At 42.6% G+C, this 19,100-nt stretch overlaps 1 protein-coding gene across 3 annotated transcripts in view; it reads left to right on the forward strand.

Moving 5' to 3' along the window:
• Positions 1–18,655, forward strand: part of Polr1C (RNA polymerase I and III subunit C) — a 98,319-nt gene extending 79,664 nt beyond the window's left edge. For 2 of the 3 annotated variants that reach the window (XM_080282373.1, XM_080282375.1), the window contains one exon: positions 2,993–3,422. In XM_080282373.1, the coding sequence (XP_080138499.1) occupies positions 2,993–3,117 (125 nt within the window). In that variant the 3' untranslated portion in view covers positions 3,118–3,422. Of the gene's footprint in view, positions 1–2,992; positions 3,423–18,562 lie in introns of those variants that run through there. The other variant, XM_080282374.1, reaches the window with a different exon arrangement.
• Positions 18,656–19,100: the final 445 nt, after the last annotated feature.

The following is a 19,100-nucleotide window of genomic DNA, read 5'->3' on the forward strand; positions in this document are numbered from 1 at the left end:
GATGAGTGAGGCTGGTCACCCTCATCTTAAATGTCAGAACCAACTGCCTTGCCCCAGGTTCCTATACTCCTCGTGGGGCAACGTAGGATTGGATGATGGATGGATGGATGGATATTCAATAATCCCCATACTATCCGGACGCCCACTTTCCAGACACCCCACTTACTGGACATTGTGGGCCTGGACCTTAGGAACCCAAAAATGGCCAAAAAACAAAAAAATTCCCTCCAAAATCCAAATTTTTTCCCACCCATAATTTGAAATTGCCGTCCAACGCCGAACAGCTGTTTACACCATGGCCCCTTCACCCCTTCCTTCCTCCCCCTTCCCCTGTCAGGGTTGCCATTTGGTAATTTTCATTACCAAATGTGGGCCAATTTGGTAATGAAAAATTCATTTGGTAATGAATCAGAATAATGCATTACCAAATGGATTTTTCACATGTATGAGGATACACAGGATGGAGATGGTGGATTGTTTGCTTTCTCTGATTAATCTGCTAGCCTACATAGTATGAAAATAATCAACATGCTGTTAATTATAAGGAGAGTGATTACATGTATTTCCACTTGTACAGTATACTGTATATAACTAGTGATGAATAAATGCTAGCTCTACGAATTTGGTAATGAAACATTAATTTTAGTAATGAAAATTGAGGAGTTTGGTAATGTGGCTGAGTTGCAATCTGGCAACCCTGCTTCCCCCTCACCAACAGTTACTGCCTAACATCAATCGCGATAGATGCTTATCACAGTGGATGCCACACGTGCTCGTTTTTTGTGAAAAAACAGTGAATAAACTGCAATACCTCGCCACTGGACCATTCGGGAATATACAGTGTTGTGCAGTGTTAAGAAATTAGAATTTCGAGTGCAAAGGATTAACTGTTGAGTGCAAATTGGCACAAATACAATTTTTTATTTGCATGTTGCTTAAACCGGTTTTATTCGAACTATATTATCCGAAAATGAAGTTTAGCCCCATTCTGAGCAATTTGGCTCATTTTCGGACAAAATTTGACCAGGAAAGTGATGACAGAGCTAAATTGTTACAACATGATGCTGCAGAACAGAAAGAAGAAAACCTCTCAGACCAAGGTAGAGCAGTTCTTTATGAAGATGACAGAAAACTAAAGGGAGTTATCTTCATCACCAGTAGCACGGGAGTCAGAAGAAGAGGAAGAGGAAGGACACCAGAGTGAGGAGGGACAACAAATTTAGGGTGGGGAGTGGCGGGAGGTGGGGGAGAGGGTGGAGGAGAGACAGCAGCAGACGACGAGTGATGCATAGATGAAGTGAGGTTGTGTGTTGTTATTGTTTGTGACCTACTTACTGTAATGAAAATGTTGCTTTTACTGTAGTGTTTTTATGACCTACTAAAGCATTATATAATAATGTTGAGGAACTTTCACAATGCCGTGAATGAAGCAGAATTGAAAGAAAATCCACGTAAAAAAAGAATACAGTATGTATTTGGGGAGAAGTAAACAACGCTTCGGCCTGACTAAGGCCCAAATGTTGTTTATGTCTCCCCAAATATACTGTTTTTTGTTTTTTACGTGGATTTTCTTTCAAATTAATATTGTTGCTTTTAAGTTTAGAGTAGCATAGCTCCCCAAATGGGTAGACTTTCCCAGAGTCCAGGAACGTAACCCCCAATATTACCATTGTTTCTTATGGGAATATTTTGTTTAAATAACGAATTTTTAACTAACGCGACCTCTCCAGGAACCAAACCCTCGCGTTATTTGAGAGGTTACTGTAATATATATATATATATCTATCTATCTGTCTGTCTATCTATCTATCTATCTATCTATCTATCATCCAACCCTACATGGCCCCATGAGGAGCGTAGGAGCCCGGGGCTCTCTCTCTCTCTCTCTCTATCTCAATTTATTTATTTATTTATGTTTATATATATATATATATATACAGTATGTACTGTGTGTGTATATATATATATATATATATATATATATATATATATATATATATATATATATATATATATTTATGTTTATATATATATATACAGCATATACTGTCTCTCTCTCTCTCTCTCTCTCTCTCTTTGTCTATACATGAAATTAATAAACAAATTCTGTATGTAGAAACTCTTTTTGGTATGGGCTGGAGATCACCCTGATAGTTTGGACAATTGGCAGATCCAGACAACCCTTCCTCACATAGAGTCCAGACTAAAGAGGTTCTTCTGTATATGTACTGTATATATAGGCATACTGTACAGTATTTTAACCCCTCTGTCCATCTGAACAGTTCTTCAGTGGCCATATTTACCAGGGGTGTGTGGGCACAGGGGTAGGCGATATTCCAAACACTGAAGGTAGCGGTGAACAGTTGCCAACCCCTAAGTGGCATTATGTGAGTTAATTAACCCCAATCATCACTTGGACTTTGATTCATCCAGTTGGGGGGTCTTAAACCATGAAACCCCCAAATATCCATTTGTTGGGTATATGTGTGGGCCTGATATGTATACACTTATATAGATATGTTTATTTTATGTTATCTGTGTCTTTAACCCTTTGACTGATAGGATTTCCCCACTGAAGGATTAAAATCATATAGCTTCAGAATAAAATACTTGTTGTGGGAGTACTTTTCCAGTTCTTGACAAGCTGTGTACTGTCTCATCCAGATTTTTATTTTATTATTTTTTTATGTTTTCAGGTTACTTTGGATTTTTTAAAATACTTCATTCTTGTCACTTTGAAAGCAGTTAAACCCCCCCCCTTTCAATATCTGTTACACCAAATTTTGTTTATTAAACCTTCCTTTCCATGTTAATTATACATCTACTCATGCAGTAGCTTATCATTGTTGTATTTGCTTCTGTTTGTTGTAATAAGTATTGACGTACTTTATTTTCTGTAAGATACGGTATATGATAATTTGTCTGTTTTTTCATGACTGATTGTTGTTGTTTCCATTATTTTAAAGTAATTTTCTTGCATTTTTTGTTTCAGTTTATGTTGAATCTCAAAGTGCATTGAAGAGCCATGAAATACTAGAGGAAGCAGTTAGCATCATGATTGGGAAATGTGACCTCCTTTTGGCGGAAATTGACAAGCATATGGAAATGGAAACTTGAGATATGGTATACTGTACTTTGAGGTAAAAGTGAAGGTATTTGTGTTAAATGAAATCCATTTAGTTCTTGTTCACTGTCTTGGAAATTTGTTAAAAGGCCAATATCAGTGGTTTGTATTTAAGATATACTGTAGTTTGTTAAGGAGGAGCAGTCACTGCATAAAGAGGTACTACTGAATTTATACAGTACAATACTGTACTCGTACAGATACTCTACCTCTTATGTGGCTGCCTAGAAATCAGGTTTCCTGAAATTTGGCTGTTTGTAAAGTCTACCAGAGCATGTTCTTTCACTTGCTAGAGTAAAAAAGTGTATTTAAAAAAAAAAAAAGGGGGGGGGGGAGGGAAAATCTTGCTGTTGTTAGTTTCCCAAATTGTCTCTATTTACATGTGGGTGTTGGCTCAATTTGTAGCTCAAATTTTTGTCACAACATAATGTGGTATTCATGATATCATCACCACCAAATGGTACAGTTTATGTCACACAGACACTTGCTTCATGAACATCGCCACTAGACACTCGTATTAGTCTCTCTTTACTGTAAAAAGGAAAGTGAAATCCTAATTGTTTGTGAAACTGCCAACAGGAAATATTCTTTAACCCCTAAAACGCGGCCATGGACAGCCGACCCCCCCCGGGTGGCGGGGTTGGATCGCGGTCTGAGTACCTGTAGGAAAATATTAGCTAAAAATCAGAGATTAACCCTAGAACATTATACTTCGTATGGCAGATAGCACTTACATTCAGCTTTCTCCAGAGACAGGTGTTGAGCCTTCATGGACTACCCAAGGACTTGTGGAGACTTGCAAAGTTGGGTAACAAAATCTTCACTTTCACACCTCCAGCAACCCTGTTTCCCCTCTACCACAGCCTCATTCTGTCACATTAAACTTTATACTACAATGCACAGGTAGTTTGGAATCTGTATTTGTACAATAAGCAGTGAAAATAAGGCTAAAATCAACGAAACGTACGGCCGACATGCAGCGCGGCGGTGGTCTTTCCGTCACTCAACAAACATTTCCATTTTCACAGCTAAAAACACGTATACTACATTATTTTCAATCATAGTACTTCCCAAAAGATCACCGCGGCGCGCTGTTATTCTGCCTTACACCCGTCACTTTATTCTCGTTCCTGTCGGCCGCTCGCACTGACTCGGAAGAGCTAGAACTTGCCATAATGTCACTTTGAAAGCCTGCGGTAAACTGACGCTAAACAAGGGCAAACTGCATGAAAAAAAGCTAGTGTGACAACTGGGGAAACAAGCGTTTCCTATTAGCATAAACTGCTTGTGAGAGGAGGGCGCAAATTTACAGTTCTGAGCAGTCAGAGCGCTGCCATATATCACAGCCAGGCTGGCCGGGCCGTGGTGGGGGGGGAGGGGGAAAAAATGCGATACTTGGCAACAATGGAGGTCAGTAGTACAAAGGTCAAGTTTGCTAATTGTAGCTAAAGGGTGGTGGTACTGATAGACAATACCAGCTGGAACATCCTTGCCCGCATTTATTGAAAATTAACTCGAATCGCAAATGCGACGATCCACTGTTATGTCCATTTTGGCGATCGTCGCAAAAGCGACGATCTGCGTTTAAAGGGTTATTAATAATAAAAAAGAACAGTTGAATTGTAGAGAAAATTAAAGCGGCGCATCATTGAAGTCGCATAGTGACCAGAATTGCATTGGCACCTCCATTGTTCATGACAAAGAATAAAAATATCAGTTCTTCATCCATCCATCCATCCATCATCCAATCCTACATTGCCCCATGAGGAGCGTAGGAGCCCGGGGCTAGGCAGTTGGTCCCGACATTTAAGTTCTTCAAAATTTGTTAAATACTATTTTGTTATCTCTAGTGCTTGAAACTGAAGCTCACATTCTTCTGTAAACAAGAATAATTAAATACAACCGATAATGTCAGCGCAAATCGGTAAGTGCACATGCACAAAACATGAGGTATGACTCACTTTCCTCAGTGGGTTGATCAGTTACATGCACACACACACACACGCATGGGAGACAAGCAGGGTGGAGGAGGGGGTGGATGGAGAGAGAGACAACCCAGGGGGGGAGGGAGAGAAGGAAGGAGGACATGCCTGGCAGTGCTGAGTGTGGTGGGGGATGGAGGGGGGATTGGGGGGGGAGAGAAGAGAGGAGATGGAGGGAGGACCAGGAAAGGCGAGGTGTTGGACACGAGAGATGGGGTGTTGGACTAGCAAGGCGACAGACATTCAAACTGTTCGGGCTGTGGGACTGTTCCCCCATTTCTTGTGTTGGGTCTAGCGAAGCACCAGTTATCAATGCGTCAGATAACAGGGTATGGGTGTGTATAAGTGTGTGTGTTCTTACCTAACTGTTCTTACAGAATTGTATCTTTACAGGAATAAGTCAAGCTCGTACTGTCCCATGTCTTAAACCAGTTTTATTGTACATATCCTTGAACTTATAAATTGTTTTGGCACACACTATTTCATTAGGTAATGCACTCCACTGATCAGTTGCCCTATTTGGGAAACTAAATTTCCTTACGTCTTTATCGCCTCTCTTTTGATGCATGTTTTTGCAGTGACCTCTTGCTGATGCATCCCCTTAGGTTATGTAATCATTTATGTCTACTTTCTCCTTCCCTGATATGCATTTGTATAATGTAATCATGTCTCCTCTTTTCTTTCTCTCCTGTAGTGTAGGTAGATTCAGTTTTTCTAGTCTTTCTTCACAGCTTAGATCCCTTTATTTTGGTACCCATCTTGTACCGGCCCTTTGAACTTTTTCAATCTTATCTGTGTTTTTTGAGATGAGGACTCCAGACTACTGATGCATACTCCAGGGTTGGTCTGATGATTGATGTTGTTATCTTTCTTAGCATGTCTTCATATATGTTTGTGAATGCTTTTCTCATATTTGCAAGCAGTGTATACATGTTACGTACCTTCTCACTGATGTGGTCAGCCGGAGATAGTCTGTAATTGATAATCACTTCTAGGTCCTTCTCTTTTTCTGATGTGTGTAGGGTTTTCTTTCCTAACTTATAATTCCAATCAGGTCTTTTTCCACTTTTACCAAACTTGATTAGGCCTACATGACACTTGTCCACATTGGATTCCATTTGCCATGTATTGCTCCATTCATGAAGTTTATTTAATTCTTCTTGTAGCTCTTTACATGAGTCTGTGTTAGTAATTTTCCTTTGTATTTTTGCATCATCAGCAAACATATTTAGATACCTTTCATTTCGAATTTTACTGTCTATATCATTTATATACACTAAAAACATAATTGGTACTAGCACTGAGCCCTGTGAAACTACGCTAGTCACCTGTCTCAGTGATGAGTAATTTCCCCTTAGTACTGTTCTCATTTCCCTTTTTTTGAGAAAATCTTCCATCCAACAATACAGTTTGCCGTGGATTCCTCATTGATGGTACAGTTTCCATAAAAGTCTTTGGTGCGGTACTCTGTCAATGCTTTCTTGAAATCTAAATAGATACTGTCCACCCATCCTTCTCTGTTCTGTAATGTTTCTGTTACTCTGTCATAGTAGCTGAACAAATTGGTAACACATGATTTTCCCTTTCTGAAACCAAACTGTCTTGCTGTTATCATATTGTGTTCTTCTAGATGATTTACCCAAACCTTTCTTATCAGCTTTTCTAATACCTTGCTTACAACACTAGTTAGTGATACTGGTAGGTAGCTGAGTGGATTTTGTCTACTCCCTTTCTTGAATAGGGGAACAGTGTTTGCTTTCTTCCAAATATTAGGTAGTTTACCTTGTGGCAAGGATTCCTTGAAAATTAAAAATAATGGTTTACTTAACCCTGTAACCGCGGGTATTGTTTTGGCCTGACTGTCCTCTCCCGCGGGGGTTTCAGCCAAATGTAAACAAATTTTTAAACCTTAATAACTCTGCACAGAATAAAGCTAGAGAAAAAAATAAGGTACCATTAGAAAGTACTAACCTTCAGCTTTCCATTGATGTAGGTTTCAAGACTTTTTTGACTTTCACAGGACGGGCAGTGCCGTTAGAAGTGAGGGGTGTAAAATCACTATTTTTCGCTCACACACCATTACCTTCGCTCATACACCATCACCAAATGCCAACCTCATTCTGATAATAATACTATAAACATATATGAACACTGCACATACGATAAACACCCACTCTGTGTTCACTGAGGCAGGTAAAAGGCACTGTAATTACCCGCACTTCACTGCCACATCAGCGGTGTTGTAATCACTATTTTTTGCTCACACACCATTACCAAATGCCAACCTCATTCTGATAATAATACTATAAACATATATGAACACTGCACATACGATAAACACCCACTCTGTGTTCACTGAGGCAGGTAAAAGGCACTGTAATTGCCCGCACTTCACTGCCATATCAGCTGTGTTGTAATCACTATTTTTCGCTCACACACCATTACCAAATGCCAACCTCATTCTGATAATAATACTATAAACATATATGAACACTGCACATACGATGAACACCCACTCTGTGTTCACTAAGGCAGGTAAAAGGCACTGTAATTGCCTGCACTTCACTATCACATCAGCAGTGTTGTCACTCACACAGCTGGACAGATACTGATGCGTGTTTGGTCCGGGGTGGGGTGGGGGGCCCAGGGGGTGGGAGATGGGGCCCCAGGGGGGGGAAGAGGGAGGTGGGGGTCAGCTGGAGTGAAAGAACTTAATAGCTACTCTCCCTTGAAACAATTGGCGCACGGAAAAAACGCGGGGTATTCAAAATATTCACAAACATTCGAGAATGACACCCGCGGTTTGGTCCAGTTTTTGCAACGTCATTCTGGAATGACACCCGCGGTTAAAGGGTTAACTCCTTTGCACATTCATGTAGCATCCAACATGAAATTTCATCAGGACCATTTGCTTTTCCTTTGTCTAATTTACTTCGCTCCTCCTGTATGTCTTTTTCTGGTATTTGCATATTTTGTAGTATGTGTGGGCATGCATGTTCTATATAATCCCTCTCAAAATTATTTTCTTCTGTAAAAACTGATTGGAAATTCTTATTTAGTGCTTCACAAATATCTTTCACTTCTGTTTAGGTGATCCCCTCATCTGTAATGGATTGTATTTTATCTTTTACTTTGGTTTTGCTTCGGATGTAGCTGCACAATAGTTTCGGTTGATCATTACTTTTAGTTATGATGTCCTCCTCAATCTGTTTTTGGGCTTCCCTCCTTATTCTTGTACAATCGTTTTTTTGCCTGTTTATAGTTGTTATATGCCCTTTCACTATTGTGTCTTCTGTATCTATTCCACAACAAATCTGTTCTTTTGATTTTTTACATTCTGTATTAAACCATTTCTTAATTTTCTTTTCTGCTTCTTTGTGCTGTGGGATGTACTGCTGGACTCCTATTTCATAAAGTTCAATGAATTTTCTATATATAGCATTTAAATCTTGTCCTCTAAGCTCTTTTTCCCAATCTCTTTCTAAGAAGTATTTCTTTAGGTCAGGATAGTTGCCCTTTTTGTAGTTAAGGCTCTTTTTGTAACTATCATTATTATTAACTATGTCATTTGAAATCCTGAAGTTGTAACTTAATACTGTGTGGTCACTTTTGCTGAATGGAAAGTGATACGTTATATTATTGTCAATATCATTTTCTTGCCTAGTAACTATAAGATCTAGCACTGATGGTATGTCAAGCCCTCTTTTTTTGGTGCATTCTTTTACATGTTGTGTTAGGAAAAACTCCTGCACAAGGTCCAGGAGCTTTAGGTCTCAACAGCTTTCCTGGCTTTTTATATGTAGAATATTCCAATTTATATTTGTATTGAAATCACCAGTTATTATAATTCTTTCAGATTTCTCCTCCATTGTATCTAGTAATGCTCTTAAACTTTGAATTGTTTTCTCTGCCAGGTCTTCATATTCGCCTTTTTCCCAAATGTTTGATCTGGGTGGCATGTATAAATTTGCCACAATTACTTTCCCTTCAGACGTACTAGTCTCTACTGCGATCAATTCAACCTGTGATGGTACATCTAGTTCTGTTTCCTTGACTAGCAGATTTTTCCTTGTTCATATTATAATTCCTTCTCCTTTTTTTTAATTTCCTATCTCTTCTCCATATATTGTATTCCTCTAGGTTTAGTGTATCGTTTATCCTTGTTAATTTTGTTTCAGTTAGGCAAACAATATGTGGTTCCTTTTCATTGATATAATTGTTCATCTCAAGTAATTTAGATACTATTCCATCTACATTTGAGTACATCAACTTAATCATCATGTTTACATATTTGTCATGACTTGGGCCTACTACCTTTCTCCTTTTTATTCCCGCCTGTTTATATACCACTTCGAACCTGCAGTCCAATTACTTCGTAAAAAAATGTTCTTCTCTTCCTCTGATGTTCCCGCATTCTTTGTTTTTGCCTCCTCCCTCTTATCCTTCAGTAATCTAAGTTCCTCCTGAGTTAGGCATCTCTTTATCCATACATTTTTGAAGTCATCTTTTTACATAAGTTTGTTTGCATTTTTCAGTATTTCCTTCACAGTGTTTACACTCTGGAAGGTTACTTTCAGGGGCTTTGATTTATTTTTCTCATATTTCCCTAGCCTTTTGTGTTCCTCTGTGTCTTTACTACAGATTTCCTCTGACACTTCCTTCAATATGTTCATTACATTTGGGAAGTTGTTGAATGCTGTGAAGAGTATGTATGATGGTGCGAAGGCTGCAGTGCGTGTGGATGGTGAACTAAGTGAATTTTTCTCTTTGAAAGTTGGGTCGAAACAGGGATGTGTCATGTCTCCATGGTTGTTCAATCTGTACATGGATGGGGTAATAAAAGAGGTACAAGGTAGGGTAGTGGATGTTGGAATGACCCTGGTGAGAGAGGATAGTGTTTGGAAACTAACCGTTCTGTTGTTTGCAGATGATACTGTGTTGTTGAGTGAAGATGAAGGGGAGCTGCAAGGCTTGGTGGATGAGTTTGGGAGAGTGTAAGAAACGGAATCTAAAGGTGAATGTAGGGAAGAGTAAAGTGATGGTCTTTGAGAGAGGTGAAGTCATTGAATGTACAGCTAGGTTGGATGGTTAGGAATTGGAAAATATGAGTACGTTTAAGTACTTGGGTAGTGTGATGAGTAAGGATGGAGGTTTGGAGGGTGAAGTGCTTGGAAGGGTACAGCAGGGAAGAAAGGTTGCTGGTTCTTTGAAAACAGTGATAAGAAACAGGGAAGTGAGCATGGAAGTGAAAAAGTTACCACATGACACTATTGTGATACCAACTCTAACGTATGGAAGTGAACCTTGGACGTTGTTGGAAGGACACAAGTCAAGAGTGAGAGCAGTGGAAATGAGTTATTTAAGAGGAGCCTGTGGAGTCACATGGAGAAACAGGCTGACGAATGAGGATATAAAGGAGCGTTGTGGTGTGGATGTGGATGTGGTAGGAAGCGTTATGAGGAACACATTGAGGTAGTTTGGCCATGTGGAGAGGATGGAGGGTGAAAGACTGACGAAGAGAGTGTATGTGAGTGAGGTGGAGGGAGGAAGAGGGAGGGGGAGGCTGAGGATGAGATGGAGGGATGGGGTGGAGAGGTATATGAGAGAGGGGTGTGTGCATTGGGAGCAGGGCAGTGAAATGTCGGGGACAGGGCGACTTGGAGGCAATTTGTTTGTGGCCACCCCAAATGTGATTGAGGCATCTGGCAATAGATAAATAGATAGTCATTTGCCACTCCTTTTTGTCTCTTGAAATCTTGTGTCTTATTTCTTCCTCCTCTGTACCAGTGATTACCATAGATTTGTTGATGTCTGCTGAATCTTTGACCAATTTTGAATTGTTTTGGGTTATTTTCTTCACTTCTTTTTTAATCCTCTTTTTTTCAACTGTTGTTTCTAAGTCTTTCCTTACTTTCACCATTTCTGCATATGTGGTTTCCACATCATTTTTGTAGCTTTGCATCACTTCATTTACCTGGGTTATCTTCTCAATATCACTACTGTACTATGATCTATCAGAGTTCTTGCCTACCTTATTGTCTCTGTATCATTTCTGAACTCTTCCATAATACTCTCATGTTTGACAACTGTGCTTACCATTTCGCTTATCTTCCTTCTAAGTGTACCTACCTTAATTGATAATTCATCATTTGTTGTGTCATTCTTATTAACCCCTACACCGCGGGCATGTTTACCAATGTTTTGCGTGTCCCGCGGGGTTATTCGGGCTCCAACAGACGCTCAAAAAATATTTGCCAAAAATCAGTTATTAGTCCTAGAATAATAAAATTACATATGCTTATGGCACATGCCTTCAGCTTTCTCCTGGAATGTTTGTTGAGCCTTCGTCGGTTACCGTAGGACTTGTGGAGACTTCTGAAGTTGAGTAACGAAGTCTCCACTTTACACTTCCCGACAACCCGTAATATGATTACCACAGCCAGATATTAACACTATAAACAGTGCTCTACGATTTTCAAGTAGTTTGGGATCCATACTCCAAAAAAAAACCCACTGTGAAAGCAATGGAAATTACGAGTGCGTCTGATCGTCGCACTTGCGCTAGTTCGCTCTTGGTACTCTGTCATTTATTATTCATAAACCCCTCACACTTTATATTTCTGTTACTATATCACACTTATATATATCTGGAATCTTTCTCCATAAGTTTCCTTCAGTAGTATTAGTTTATTGTCACTGAAGTCATTCAATTTTTCATTCAGTAAAATACGTAGAGAGCCATGGATTCACATTTCACTTTTATAACAAATTATTTGTACTCATATTCTAATATTACTAATTACTTACATTACTATTTACATTTTGTATTCTATTTTCAATATTTACCCTTCTATTTTACTTACACTGTGTTATTCACTGTCACTCTCAGTAAGATAAAACCATAATACAGTAATCACTCTAATATCCGGACGCCCAATAACCGAACATCCCCACTACCCGGACCTTATCGTCCTGGGATCCAACATTCCCAAAATGGTCCGGGGGGGGATTTTTTTTTTTTTTTTTTTTTTTTTTTTTTTTTTTTTTTTTTGCCGTCTGTAACTTGAACTTGCCGCGCGCGCCGCGGGAGAGCATTGTTTTGGTTCATCATTTCTCCGACGTCCGATAGAGCGCCGCTGCATCCTCCCCACTTCCCGCCTGTCTCTCACCGCGACTGGACCTGCGCTCTTCGTAATGGCTGCCCACGTGCTCGCTTTTGTGGTGGTGCCGTACTTGCTGCAAGGCCTCCTGCTGCTCTCGGCCCTCCTCTTAGTGTGTGTGATGATGGCCCCGCCACCTGAGAAAAGGAAGAGAGTGGTGTTGACTCTGGAAAAGAAGAGGGAGATATTGGAGAAAGTTGATGCGGGTTGGTCTTCTTCATGCATTCTCCGCGAGTTTAACCTGGCCCGGTCGACTTTGTTCGATATCAAACGTTCCCGAGACAAACTCATGCAGTACACGGCTGACTTCTCGTCGAGAAGCAAACGCAACGTGGAAAGGAAGGTTATGTTTACCCCCAAGTTTGCAGAAATCGACCGATCCACGTTGATTTGGTACCGACAGCAACGTGCAGCTGGTGTGATGGTACGTGGAACGGAGCTGAAGGCTGCTGCTGAGAAGTTTGCAAGGCTTCACGACGCCCTAGACTTCAAGGCATCCGAAGGTTGGCTCTTTGCGTTCAAGTTGCGACATGGCCTTACTAACCGTAAAGCACATGGCGAAGCATTGGACGCTAACGAGGATGGAGTTGACGAGTTTCGGCACAAGGTGAAAGGCTTGATTGACAGGGAGGGCCTCACTCTCGGTCAAGTCTATAACGCAGACGAAACTGGCCAATTCTATCGCTCGCTGCCAACGAACACTCTAGCCGATGAGACGGAGAAGCGTGTACCTGGCCGCAAGCTTTCCAAGGAACGGATATCTGCTTTGTGTTGTGCCAGTGCTAACGGCATGCACCGGCTTAAGCCCGTTGTTGTTGGCCGTGCAAAGCAGCCTCGGTGCCTTCGTGGGGTGATGGATGTCCTTCCTGTCGTATGGTACCATTCTTTGAAAGCATGGTTCACAGCTGTGATTTTCAAAGACTGGTTTCACTGTTACTTCGTCAAGGAGGTCATCCAGTACCAGACGAAGACACTGGGAATCCCTTGCGACCAGGTAAAGGCTCTCCTTCTGCTCGACAATGCACCTGCCCACCCGTGCAACAAGGACTTGGTTGCTGAGAATGGCCGTATTAGGTGCATTTTTCTGCCACCTAATACGACTGCTCTCATTCAACCCATGGTCCAAGGAGTGATCGTGGCAACAAAGCGCCTGTACCGTCGGAAGTTCCTGGACGAGGTGATGGTTGTTCTTGAGGATGAGGACGAGCGCAGGGAAGGACGTGACACTCGAGGCAAGCGGACTTTGGAAAACCTTTGCCACTACAACATCAAGTCTGCGCTGTACAACTGGGCTAGTGCATGGAAGGAAGTCCCTGTGAAAACTCTTGAAAATGGTTGGTCTCGTCTGCTTCTCGGAACAGATGTGGAGTACAATTTTCTGGGCTTTGACGTGGATGACTTCCATGCACGGCTACGTACGCACGGCGACGTTGTTGATGTGGACGATGTACCTGAGTGGTTGGACGACGACGAGGGCGATCCTGGGTATCAGACGTTGTCTGATATCGAGATCGCGTCTTCGGTTGCTGGTGTCAGTCCCGAACTTGAAGATTCCGACGACGAAGGCGACGATGATGCGGACTCCTCTCAGCAGGACACTACTCCAGCCATCCCCAAGCTGAGCGCACTCCGGGAACATCTAGAGTTCGTCCTAGACTACCTGGAACACCCGGACTGCGACGGGGAGATGGGGCCCTTGGGACTCGTGGAGGAAGTGCGTGCTTTCCGGCAGCGCATCATCAATCGCCAGAATCGTCGGTCCTTGCGTCAGTCAACGATTGACAGTTTTTTCAGGCCCGTGACCCCGCTGTGCCAAGCCCTGGCTCCACTCCTGCCTCCCCAAGACAGGCCCTCATGCTCCGAGCCACAGCCCAGCACATCAGCTACAGTGGAGTCACCGCTCGATGTGAGTTTGCGGCCGTCAGAGTCTTCTGTAGTCGGTACGCCATCACCACGACCCAGCGATGCACCCCTTGGTCGCCTGCCAGTGATACTCTCGGACTCTGACAGTGAATAAACAGCAAGAACTTCTCCACTAGACCACACGGGAGTTTTGAGTGTTGTGCAGTGAAAAAAACGGTGTGTTGTGTTAAGGTTTTCGAAATGAGAGAAAAGACTCAGTGGAAACAAAATTTAACCTAACTAACCTTCTTTGTTTTGGCTTTGGAAAATAAAAAAAAATTGGGAAAAGTTAATGTGCAACACAAAATTAAAATGGAACATTATTTGGACTAAAGTGAACACTGTGAAGAGAACGGACTTCTGTGTGTTATTGACTAAGTTCAGTGCAAGACTTCAGGAAGAGTGTAGTGCAAGTGCTTCAGGAAATCGTTCTTACTGTCAGAGTCCGAGAGGAGGCGGTTATTCATCGAGGTGGCCATGGACTTGCTGTAAGTAGCCAGAATGTTTCATATTGTACTTTTTTCCATACTATACTTACCAGAATGTTTCATACTGTACTTTTTTCCATACTATACTTACCTCATGCATGTGCAGTAGGAATGTGTTTTTCAGAGTTAGGCTAGGTTAGGGTCCATGAGTACCAGAATGTTTATTAATGTATGAACATACTTCTAAACCCTCATTTTATGTTTCTTCTGCATTTATTTCAGTCATTTATGTGCCTTATTGGTGTGATTTGGGTCTTAAATAGGTGCTATGCATGTCCAGAGGGAGTTGTATAGGTGTTTCTCTGAGTTAGGGTCCATAAGTACAAGTCCATAAGCTGGGGCCCAATATCCGGACGAAACCAATAACCGAACCTACCGAAGGCTCTATTGATCCGGATATTGGAGGGATTACTGTACACTGTTCAATCATATGTACTGAACATCCATTGCTTTCACTTGCTATTTACACATTATTTACACATTATTCTCCTTTCGCACTTGCACTGTTAGACCTGCTTCTGGCTGTGGTTATCAAAAAGCAGATAACACAGAGGGGAACCTGGCACTCAGCGCACTGCCAAGAGGTGCGTTTGTGCTCAGGTGTGTGGCGGGTGGTATGTGCACACACCTGACACCTGCGAATCGCAGCCTTCCTTTTCCCTGTGGCAGGCATTAGCTCCAGTCTGTGCCGATCCATATACGCCTTCTGCTCAAGTCGGTCGGGAAGTGTTACTGGATGGCGCTTTGGAGCTGCTGCTGTCACCCTACCATATCTTTCCAGCAGCTGCTGGACACAAGTCCTGGCGAACAACCTCAGGGAGAAGGACTTGGGTGGTTTGACCTTCATCTTGTACAGGATGAAGGCATTCAGCATTGTCATATCTATGAGATGCAGAAAAACTTTCCTGTACCACCTAGTATTCTTCCTGAGGCAGTCGATCTCACCAATCATCATGTCGGACTTGTCCACCAGCCGCATGTTGACATTGTAGTCCAACACAGCATCAGGTTTCATCACAGGTTCGCCTGTCCTACGGTCGACCTTCCCACTGTCTGTCATCTCCCCCTTATGTACGGTGGTGAGCATGTGCACGACCCTCTTGTCATGCCACCGTATTGCCAGCATCTTCTCAGACTTGCGTAGGTGCACGTCTCCTCGCTGCGAGGTTCCTGTCTCTGTGAATTTGGGGAAGTGGGCACGATTACTTTTGACAGTGCCGCAGGAGCCAATGCCGTGCTCAGAAAGGTATTTGGCAAGTTTCGGTGCTGTATAGTAGTTGTCTGTATACAGCACATGATTCCCACCAAAATACTTTTCAAGGAGCACTTTCACTATACAGCCTGAGAAGCTAAGGGGGTGTGTTTTATCCAGATCGACAGTGCTGGCTGAATAAATGACGAAGTCAAGGATGTACCCCGTCTTACAGTCGCACAGTACAAAGAACTTAATTCCAAAGCGATGGCGTTTGCTTGGAATGTACTGAACAAACCGAAGATGTCCTCTGAACAAAACCAAGGATTCGTCAATGACAGCCTTCTGAAAGGGGTGGAAGAATGACATAAACTTATCCTTCATTCTGCTCAGAATCTCCCGGATCTTTCAGAGTGGGTCGGTTTGGAAAGGTACATCGTTGTTGGCAAAGTGCAGGTTTCCCATGATGTTCCGGAAGCGATCTCTGGCCATGTACTTATTGAAGTTGAATGAGGGTAGTAAGGGGTCCATGGACCAGTATTCTTCCAACTCATGCTTCTTGGAGTGTGGCATGAGAAGCATGAGGGAAAAGAACACATACAGCTCCTGCACTCCCAGCTTGGACCACTGTTGCATCTTGGCTGCACCTGTACCACTTGCAGCACGTTGTGATTCATACCTGTTGGTCTCATCACATGTGTGCTGCATGACTTCGTCATCTAGGAAGGCCAAAAGGTAGTCCACACACTCAGCATTATCGTCAATAGTGAAGGCAGGCTGAACTCCTGAGGAGCTCTCATCAAACACTAAATGTTCAGGCACAAAATCGGACCCTTCCGTCCACGCGAAGGCGTCCAGGATTCCCTGTCGTGGCGGTGTAGGGTGGATGGTGGTGGTGGTGGTGGGCGGCTGTGAGGCAGCTTTATCTGGTTCAAGGTCACTTGCACTGACCCTGGGTTGCTGTACAGCACTAGCAGCCCTTACCCTACTACCAACTCTACTTTTCAAAGTCCTGGATTTACCTCTTCCTCTACGGCCTGCCTTCACTGTTGATGCTGGTGGTGACTCCGACGACGAAGACTCCGGAGATAACTCAGCCGACAATGAGGAAGAAATGAGTGAACTGGGGCTTGGGGAACGGGGAGGTGAATCAACTCAGGACTCATGGCGGGCTGGGTCACGCGGGGGCATTGTTCTGGGGCTAACACGCCGCCTTTTCACTCCCTTCCCAAATTCCTTGCCTTGCTGCACTAACAGCTCCTTTCCCTTGGAGCTAGAGACTACTTCCAACACTGAAGCACTCGTACTAGCACTTTCTGGCACGATTACCTCACCCGGCTCATCACACAATTCACCCAAATCGTCAAAATCACTGTCCATCATCACCATGGACAATTCTGCTAGTTCACGTGCCACTGCAGAGTCACTAAGTCCTTTTCTGCTTCCCTCACTACTTTTCTTGGGGGTAGAGGTCACGGGGCCCTTTGCAATGGGCGCAGAAGCGGCAGAAATGGCGGGGCGAGAGTGCGATATGGTTTCACTACAGCAGAGGACAAGGAACTAAATGCCGTGGCTTATCTGAGAAGGCAAGGGTTGACAATGACACTGAGGCTGACTGCTGCTAACTTACATGCTAATTTTTTATAGGTAGAAAATCTCGGCAATACATAAAGAAATAGGTAGTTCCAGGTGAATGTAAATGTCACTTAGGCTTCTCCCTTCCTTTCTGATATATATTATTATTACAGACATCGATTACAAGGCATAATTCAAAGGGGAAATTACCGTGGTAATGTAGAGAATGAATGCACGTGAGGTGTTGTCAGGTGATAATTAGCCAATTCCTGGTGTATAACACTATCACTTACCTTATTTTTTTTTTGGTATATATTATTTTGTATAAGTATAGGGCATAGGGCTTACTTCAATGGATGAAATCTGTGGAAAAATCTGGGGGAAATCTGCGTAGCGCAGCGTGGCATGGGAGGTGAGAGGACAGGGTAATGGAGGGCAGGTAGGGAGGGGAGTCACGAAGGGGGTAAAATCGCTAACATGTCAACAATGGATGGGAGTACAGATGAGATTTGGAGTGCTGACTAGTGTTGGACATTGGCAGTACTGATAGATGATACAAGCCACCACTTGAGAGCCCGGGATAATTCAAAATAACACAGAATCACAAAAGTGACGCCCCGCGGTATGATCCATTGTGGCCGAGCGTCACGAAAGTGACGCCCCGCAGTTAAGGGGTTAATCTCCTTTACTAAATTTTCATTTTCTTCCTTCTGCATGTGCAACTTTTTAAATTTCATCTATTTCATTCTGAAAAGCCTTCTCTAGTCTGTGCACTCGTTCAGCCAGTTTATTATGTGTCTCCATTTCCACAAGTTCCTGGTAGAAATCATTTTCCTGCTTTCTAACTTTGTCCCTTTTCTTAACTCCTTCCATAGGTGATTTGCTAAAGATTGTGGCCATCTTCGGGTACTAACAGAAAGCTTCTAGTTACAGTTTTGCATTACTCTTTGCCGGAGGCAAAACAGTCAACACTGAATCAGCTGATTTGCTTGTTCGGCACTGCCGCCTACTTCGTTGTAGTGTGTTGTTGGAACAACACTTTTACTTAAACTTCCTTTTTTTTTTTTTTTTTTTCCATATTGGAACACTATTTAGTTGGCCCTAGTACTGAGCTTGACTCATACAAAGATACTTTTCAGGTATGGCCAGTTGCGGGCTGAGTTTGACCCATTGCGGTGTGGAGCGATGCCACGCACGTCTTCTCACTCTCGTGTCTCGTGTGTGTGTGTGTGAGAGAGAGAGAGAGAGAATGTCTATCTGTCTAACTATTGCCAGACACCACAATCCCGCAAAGGGTGGCCATTTGACACTGAGTTAGTTGTTTTACAGGGAGGGGCACTAACCCTCCACCAACCCACTTGTTGACACGTAGGGAGCACGTATGGTTTGGTTATATGGTTACCACCCAGCGTTGTAAATGGTTTCTTGGCTTACAGGAAACCATTTGGCTTGTCACTCAATGTAAAGCCACCTGTAAAGGAAAGAAAAGGAATAAGAAGTGACAGGAAAGATAGGAGAAATAGGAAGAGAGGAGGGTAGACACAGAAAAAGAATGATAAAAGCTAAGGAAGCAGGCAGCACTACATCAAGTGAGTGGATGATGGTCGCCACCACCTACCACAAGAGAGAATGTACAGTATATAGAAATATGCTAATATTCGCTTCGTCCCAGTTTTC

This window comes from Coenobita brevimanus, chromosome 93 (genome assembly GCF_032717465.1).
Source record: "Coenobita brevimanus isolate Jiangsu-jjx chromosome 93, ASM3271746v2, whole genome shotgun sequence".
In the NCBI taxonomy this organism is placed as follows: domain Eukaryota; kingdom Metazoa; phylum Arthropoda; class Malacostraca; order Decapoda; family Coenobitidae; genus Coenobita; species Coenobita brevimanus.